We start from the raw sequence: 8,736 nt of genomic DNA on the forward strand, positions 1-8,736 counted from the left end.
TAGGGTTGCTACATGAAAGATAGCTGCGCCCTCATTTAATTTCAGGACTTTATAGTTTCACTGTAACAGTTGGCCTACTCATAGACTAGCTAGAATATTATAGGAGCCTACTGCGGACACGGCCTTATGTCTACCCACGAAAGGTTGAGTGGCTGGAATGGAATAGTAACAAAGAAATATATACGCACACAGATTAATAAGTCAGTGTCCAGACTGTACTACCTACCTACTCTGTATGTTATGTCAATTTGTAATCTTGTGTTCGATACCGGCAGTGTGGTTTGCTTAGCGATTTTTCGAGAAAATTCAGCAAAGTTAACGACGCTTTATCACCATTTACTTCATTCCTACACAGAAACCGTTCGGTTTTCTTTTTAATTCGTTTCCTGCCGTAATCTCGCATCATCAAACATCATGACGGTCGACGAAGGCGTGGATATTTCGAAGGCGCAGGACCGCGGTGTGCTGAAGAGGATCCTCAAGGAGGGCGAGGGTACGGAGACCCCCACCGCGGGCTGCTTCGTGCGCGTGCACTACACCGGCACGCTGCTCGACGGCAGCAAGTTCGACTCCAGCCGCGACAGGAATGAACCCTTCGAGTTTCAACTGGGCAAGGGTAAGCGCTTCTCTATATACAACTTCATGTAGGTACTTAAAAATCTTTTTCTTCATTAGCACTGCCTATTCCTATTACAATTTAATGAGCTTTAAATTTGATTGGTTGAGTTTAACCTAAAAAATGTATAGAAGAATTTAAACATAGGGCCAGGAAGTGGGTAGGTTATGTACCTACTTATTGTAGGACCTTGAAAGAGGTTAACAAGAAATTTGACTTCTAAATTAGTTTCATTAAATTCTTATTTTAATTCAGAAAGTAAATACTTATTCTTTTTGTTATGTTAATGAATTGAAAATTAAAATGTATGTGTACAACCAGTGCTTAAAAGAACACCAAATTATAAAAGAACTTCAAAGTTATAATTCTTTCTCCTTAATATGCTACTATGACTGTTCACAGGCTCTGTCATCAAAGCATGGGACATTGGTATTGCCACAATGAAGAAGGGAGAGGTGTGCATCCTGACCTGTGCCCCGGCCTACGCGTACGGAGACTCCGACAAGACCCCCAAGATCCCACCTAACTCCACTCTACAGTTTGAGGTCAGTTTATTGTCACATACATGTTAGTTTTGTATGTTTTTGGTTGATGAACACACCATAGAAAATAGATTGTTTTTTATGAACACAAAAAACTACTCATAACCACTTCCCCCTGAAACCAACACACTTCACATTGTTCCTGTACTAACACTCTGTGGATAAAATTGTGGTCATACATTATTCAATAATGAATAACTTATCAGTTATACCATTATCAAACCATTTATACAGTTAATATAACACAATAAGCTGCCTTATTGCTAAAAGCGATCTCTTCCAGGCAACCTTTATAACATAAGATATTATGATGATTAAGACATTGAATACACTATCCCCAGGTGGAGATGCTGGAGTGGCATGGCGAGGACCTGAGCCCCAACAAGAGCAAGGGCATCCTGCGCCACATCGTGGAGCAGGGGGAGGGCTTCGACACGCCTAATGATGGCGCGCTTGTCACTGGTATGCATTGGGGATTTTAGGGCCTTAGCATCAAATCTTAGACATGCTTAACGGTATCAGTTGGCTGCATAGATAACACTTTATAAATGAGTAACATTTTGATTTAAAACTAACAATGTTCTATTTTTTGGTAGTAACACAGTTGCTTTCAATCCCTGACGAATGGGTGATATAAGTTTAACATGTCTGTGTATCTGTCTGTGGTAGCAATAGCTTTGAACTTGCTGTAATGTTACCCCAGTGAACTTATCCGTTCAAATGAATATCGGTTTTAATGTTGGTTAAGTAATTGAATTAGATGCAATGTGTGTTATGTATCTATGAGCTGGTATTTCAAAGGGTATAAAGGAAAGAAAATTTACATAATGTACCTATTTAGAATTAAACATGAGGATTTCCTGTTGGAAAAAAGTATTCTACTGTAAGGAATAGAATAAATTAACCTATTGTAATGTATCTCACATTGTTGACAACAATACAATAGACTGAATAGACAAGGTTAGAAAGTCATGGGATGAAATCTGATATGATATTAAAAGTAAGTTCCTTTGTTAGGCTAGGTTTTGCACTAACTCATGGCACTTTTAATATTCTACTTTTTACGTCAATGTGCCATCTGCTTCATTGTTTCCGGCTTGATTACTAATAAAGGGGTTCCGCTCATCTGGCATAATCTTTATTGACCAAAACTCATTTCGCATAACTCGTATGGTCTAAACTTTTTTGGCCGAACCATCACTTTGCCAAGACTTATGTGGCATAAGGCTCGTTTCGTCTAAAACTCTTTAGGCACAATCTTTAAACACCTAAGTTTCGTTTGCTCAAATTTATGTTCGTCTATACCTATGTATAATCTTGTTTATCCTAATGTTATCTTAAAAAAATATAAATTAAGTATGTAGTAAATGTACAAATTGTGGTATTTTTCTCCTACATCCCGAAAATCACGATATTGTATGATCAAAAAATCGAAAGTTAACGACCAATATAATTATTACAAACCCCATGAGATCGAAACCTAAAAATAGGTGCGACGACGAGCAAAGCGAGGAGGAGCGTGTTAGGTGCACATGTTCATCAAAACCAAAGCGGAGCGCAGCGAAGCGGAGCGGAGCGTTTTCCAAACAGCGGAAACAATACAAGGCACCAGTTTGCGCTATGTAGGGAGACGCTCCGTCAAAGTTAAAGCCAAACGAATATTATTACTTTGTATAAACCTATGCCATAGCATTATTAGGCTATTCAAGATTTGGCCATACGATTATTAGGCTAAACAATGTTATGCGAAATAACTTTTTACTAAACGAGATTTATGCCATACGATTTTCGGCGTAACGAGACTTTGACCAAACGTTACTATGCAATACGAGATTAGGCAAAAAAATCTTATGCCAAAAAAGGTAGAACCCTAATAAAGTTCCACCCTGTAAAGATATGTGTTTGGATGGGAGTTTAGAGGTATAAGACGTTTTACAGCCCTGAACATCTGTTTTACACTTAAGTTTTTGTTTTGAGCTGATTTTTCAATAACCAGATCAAGTAATCTCGGGAATAATTTTGATGCTGTCGCATCTGAATGATTGCTGAATTGAATTAGACAATGGCAAAAAAACGTTAGATAACATATTTATCTAACTATTGAAAAATCGGCCCTTAGTCGAAATAAATTAACAAGACATTGTCACTAAAATAAAAACCAATACCTATTCCAGTGGAGCTCGAAGGCAAGCTCCTATCCGACGGCAAGGTGTTCGACACTCGCACCCTCACCTTCCCGCTGGGCGAGGGGGGGGAGGTCAATGTCCCGGACGGGCTGGAGCGAGCGCTGGAGAAGTTCCTGAAGGGAGAGAAGTCCAGGGTCACGCTGAAGCCCAAGTACGCGTTTAAGTCTGAGGGGAACGCGGTGCTAGGTGTGTTATTTGATTGTATATTAATGGGTTTTTTAGCTACAGCTATTACTGGTACACTAAGGCCTTGGTCTCCTATTTACGCCGTAGTTCGCGTCCAGCGTCACGCCGTAGGCCGCGTCACAATGCTCACTATAGAAATGTACTGACGCGGTCTCCCTCACACGCCGACGTTGGCGCGTAGATGTTATGAGTATCGTGACGTGGCCTACGGCGGTGACACTTGACGCGACCTACGGAGTAAATAGGAGACCCGGGCCTAAGCCGGGTCAATGGAAAATCGAAAATTTCCAAAAGTCGAAGAAAAAAAGTTCACCTCCTTTCGGCTTAATATACCACTTTTGTAACACTGTAGATCGCATCCAGTGGCGTGCTTTGGAGGTCTAAGTCCAGCAGTAGACTAATGCATATCTGTTTATACCCTTAACTTCATCTTACTAGTGTCGACTGAAACTAATTTGCTAAATACAGTGAAACCTGGTTAAGTGAGACTTCAAGGGTCCTGCAATATCGTTTCACTTATAGAGGTATTCCACTTACCCAGTGTCTCAGATATATAGGTATATTTATTAATTTATTAAAATTCAGCACAAACTTCTTCGCGTGCCTTCCCACTTTCATAAACGGATATTAACTTCAGTTTTTCACGTAATGATAACGATTGTAGCTTCAACAACATCTGTATGATAGTAAAGCGAAACTAAAACTGAAGGTACTTGATTAATAAATACATTGAACTGAACTAAACTGTAGCTCAAAATTTGTACTTACGTACTTGGAATTACATGTGGAATTTGTGGGTAGAATATGAATGAGTAAAACAAACAATGTTATCTCAGTTACAGGGGTTTATGCATATAAAATTTACTCCCTGTCTCAGTTATAGAGGTAACTATGATGATAAATCGAAAGAACAAATCCCAGTTATAGAGGCTTACCTCGTCCCACTAACAGAGGTAATTCAGTGCCAAAGTGTTGGGACCTCAGCATGAGTTCCAGCTATGGAGTTTTCTCACTTATCCAGGTCCCACTTAACCAGGTTTCACTGTAATACAATCCACTAAGATATTATAATGTGTGTAGTACTAATAAACTAATTACATATTTCTTTCCAGGTGTCCCATCAAACTCATCAGTAGAATACACAGTAAAGCTCACCAACTTCGAGCGAGCCAAAGAATCCTGGGCTATGGACGGCCCCGAGAAGCTCGAACAAGCCAAGATCTACAAGGAGAAGGGGACCAACTACTTCAAGCAGAGCAAGTATCTGCTGGCCATCAAGATGTACAAGAAGGTCGTCACGCTGGTCGATGGTGAGTTGGGTTTTAACACACCGTGGTGAAAGAGGGGTATTATGAGTTTTACGTGTCTGTGGTAGCGTAGCTCCCAAAAGGATCCGATTTTATTTACATACATACATTCGGTTGCAGGGCTCTTGTGTTTGATAATCATAATAATTTTATACATACTTATGGTACTGTTTATTTGCACCGTAAAATAAAATTGTTTGATATAGCAACTTAATCTCTCCCAGACAACTTTTTGATTACAAACATTCTCCTCGAATTAGGGACAAAATCCACATTTTTTTAAATGAATTACGCGGGAAAAACAATAGGGGCGTCACTTACTTTCCCATAAAATCAATTCACTTTCTAAACCATTGAAACCAACCATCTCTGTCCACCCACAGACATTCCAGCGGACACGAGCGAGACGGAAGAAAACAAAAAACTAGCCGACGAGTACCTCCTGTCATCTCACTTGAACCTTTCCCTCGTATACTTAAAAGTCTCTCCACCGCACTACTTCGAGGCCCGAGACCACGCTACTAAGGCCCTGGATAAAGATGAGAACAATGTGAAAGGGCTATTCCGCAGAGGTCAAGCGTTGCTGGGCATGGGAGAGACGGAACAGGCTATGAAGGACTTCCAGCAAGTGTTGAGTGCTGAGCCTCAGAATAAGGTGAGTTTTGAGAGGTTTTTCGGATTTATAGTCGCCTGGTAGTGGCGTGTCATAACGCAGTAAAACCATTGAGTAATCCGAGTTCGCGTTGTTCTATAAATATAACAATAGCCATTTTTCAATGAGAAATCAAATTCAAAGGTTTTCAATAACAATTTCACCGCTGTTATTAGGTTTGAATCGATTCAATTTTTGATTTATTGCGACTATACATATACTTTTTGATGAAATATTTTTACGGTCTTATTCATAAAAAGTTACGGGAGACCTATAGGCCTGCTATAAGCAAATGTCAAAAAAACTTTATTCATAAACGATCAATAGCGCTAAAGAACTCTCCAACTGATTCGTAAAACCTTGATATGCTAAAGTTGGCTGGACCCTACTATACACCTTCCGTAAGCCTCCTCTTGTACAAAAACATGGCGGCCGGTCAACAGCTGTTCTGCTTTATTGACGATTTGACATTTGTTGTGAGTTAATATTTGCTGAAAATAAGTTGCCATGGTAACGTAAAAATTTAATTATTTTTTTTGTGGTTTTTGGCTTGGCCAACTGCGCCTTTAAGCCAACGTAAACTTTTTTAAGTGCCGCGCCGTGGCTAACATAGATAATAGAGATTGATAAATGAATGAAAGTTTTCGCTATTTTTGTTTATGGTTTCGTCGGACCGGCAACTTAATAGGGTAAATGTCAAAATGTTTGGTCTGTGAAATCTATTAGCATCACTATAGTTACTGAAGGTTTACGGAACTATTATGAATAGAGATTTTTACGAAACCTCAAATAGGCTTAATGTGTTCCGTAACTATTGAGCTCAGTAAACCTACTTTAAGGTTTTTTTATGAATAAGACCGTTAGTCATGTGCAAATCTAACTGAAGCTTGAATTTCATCACTAAAATTATCCAAAATTTCTCTTCTCAACACTGTATGTATCTATTATTATTTATACTCGCACTAGGCCAGCGTGGTGGACTTGGCTAAAACCCTTCCTTCATTGGAAGGAGACCCGAGCCCCAGCAGTGGGGACGTGATTGATTGAGATGATAATTATGAAATCATAATTGTAGCTTAAGTAGACACAATTTTTCCAGAACATTGAGATGTAATCTTTATCTCTTCCTTCCCAGGCGGCGTCGAACCAGCTGATAATCTGCCGCAGCACGATCCAGAAGCAGAAGCAGAAGGAGAAGCAGCTGTACGCCAACATGTTCGACAAGTTCGCCAAACACGACGTGCAGGTAACAGGTGCGGTAGCGCACGCTATTGAATCACCCTGCACTAGTTACAATTATCATGATCTTTAGAGCCATCGAGACACATTTTAAACATGCGATGGCGTGTATGAGCCTCCTACTACTCTACCTCCGCTGCACGGGTTCATTATCGGCGTAGATAAAAAATGAAACAAAAACACACACTCACGCCTTGTACTAATGTACTCCCTTACTCGACGTAGATAAACGTCACTAAATTGCGATTTGCCATAAATACGGCGCTGTGATTGGTGGAAAGCGCATTAAACAATTTTATCGACGTCGATAACAGACCCGTGAAGCAGCCGCTGATCCTATATACGGGCGTATACGGATTTGTATCATCGGCATCGGACGAGCTCCAAATCGTCTCTCATCATTCACAAAAATAGAAAACATTTTAATCAAAATGTTTGCCTAACATGACGCTAGTTTCCATTCCCAACATCAGCTTATCCTGACCGTTAACAAACTAACATTCACACTACCATCCCCAGGCGGAGAAGGAACGAGCTAAAGCCGAAGTGGACGTGATAGGCGACGCGGTGGGCGAGTGGGGCGCGGGCGAAGGCGAGTGGACGGACCAGCAGCGGGCGCGGGAACCAACTGAATTCGAGAAGGAGAACCCTAATATACTGTTGTTGGACAAGGAGGGGCAGTTTAAGAACATGTGAGCGAGCGGGATGGGTTGTGGTGAGGCGGTTGTGTAGGTCGTATTCGAACTGGCGGCGAAGTTTTGTAGCAGTGAAAATAAGCGTATAAACCGCTAGGTGGCGTCTCTGCTGCGCTATACAAATTCGCGTTTACTCGCCACTACTGGAACGGAGTAAAAACTCGCTCTTTCCATACTGAATTGAATCATCATCAGCAATAAAAAGGCCACTGTTTGACATTGGGAACGTCACAAAACTCACAAACTGTATAATAGCAATGAAATCGCAATCAATGGTAAATACATTTTTGATCAATTTTAGCTTGTTGGCCTCACAACCAAATCTCAAAACCGTTAAGAGACAAATGTATGTTCAGCAGTCAGTATTTTAGGGCTACTATTTGTACGTAATTATCTAAGTAAAGCATAAAATTTGCCCGTTTATTAGAATACTTATATACCATGACACGACCGCCCACATCGCTTTATATTCATATTATATACAAAGATCGGATCTCGGCAATAGTTTTCTAATATTTAGAACAAGCTAGCTTAGATATGCTGTGTGATTTGGTGTGGCCATGTAATAAAAACACTTCTTTCTTAGAGGGTTATATGAATCGTAATTAGACTAATATTTGTCCAGTGATAAAAAATTAAAAAATGTAGTGTGGCGTTTGTACAATCATAAGGCTGTGTTCCCAGTAGGTGAAATGTCGCATATTAGGCCCGGGTCTCCTATTTACTCCGTAGGTCGCGTCAAGTGTCACCGCCGTAGGCCGCGTCACGATACTCACTATGTCTACGCGCCAACGTCGGCGTGTGAGGGAGACCGCATCAGTACATTTCTATAGTGAGCATCGTGACGCGGCCTACGGCGTGACGCTGGACGCGACTTACAGCGAAAATAGGAGACCCAGTCCTTACTAGTAGAGCGAGCGTAAACCGATACGCCTCTAAGGGATTTTTCAATGGTCAGATAAACGCTATCTGACGAATAAAATTGTTGCTGTCACTGTCAAATACAATCAGTCGCGACAGCATCATATGATATTCGTGGAATTTACTGTGCTACAGTACAAATGCCATACAAAACAAGAATAGAATAGAATAGCATCATAATTATTCCCCAGATAACCCTTATCTGACCATGTTTGTTTACTGGGAACGCAGTGTAAACATTCCTTCGAAACGCTATGAAATCGTATACCTATATAATAATTATGAATAAATCATAACTAAAAACTACAAATCACAGCAGTCTTTAAAAAGATTAGATCCAATTTAGTCATAGCACAGTAAATTTTTCTCATCTAGTTTATATAAATAGTGTG

General features: G+C 40.2%; 1 protein-coding gene across 1 annotated transcript; it reads left to right on the top strand.

Moving 5' to 3' along the window:
- The first annotated feature begins 241 nt into the window (after nucleotides 1-241).
- Nucleotides 242-8,031, top strand: LOC105383799 (FK506-binding protein 59). The gene is made up of 8 exons (XM_038119737.2): nucleotides 242-616; nucleotides 1,019-1,161; nucleotides 1,500-1,620; nucleotides 3,333-3,530; nucleotides 4,643-4,840; nucleotides 5,221-5,492; nucleotides 6,625-6,735; nucleotides 7,248-8,031. The coding sequence occupies exons 1-8, from the start codon at nucleotides 415-417 to the stop codon at nucleotides 7,422-7,424; spliced, it is 1,422 nt and encodes a 473-aa protein (XP_037975665.2). The 5' UTR covers nucleotides 242-414; the 3' UTR covers nucleotides 7,425-8,031.
- The last annotated feature ends 705 nt before the right edge of the window (nucleotides 8,032-8,736 follow it).

Source organism: Plutella xylostella, chromosome 6 (assembly GCF_932276165.1).
Source record: "Plutella xylostella chromosome 6, ilPluXylo3.1, whole genome shotgun sequence".
Classification (NCBI taxonomy): domain Eukaryota; kingdom Metazoa; phylum Arthropoda; class Insecta; order Lepidoptera; family Plutellidae; genus Plutella; species Plutella xylostella.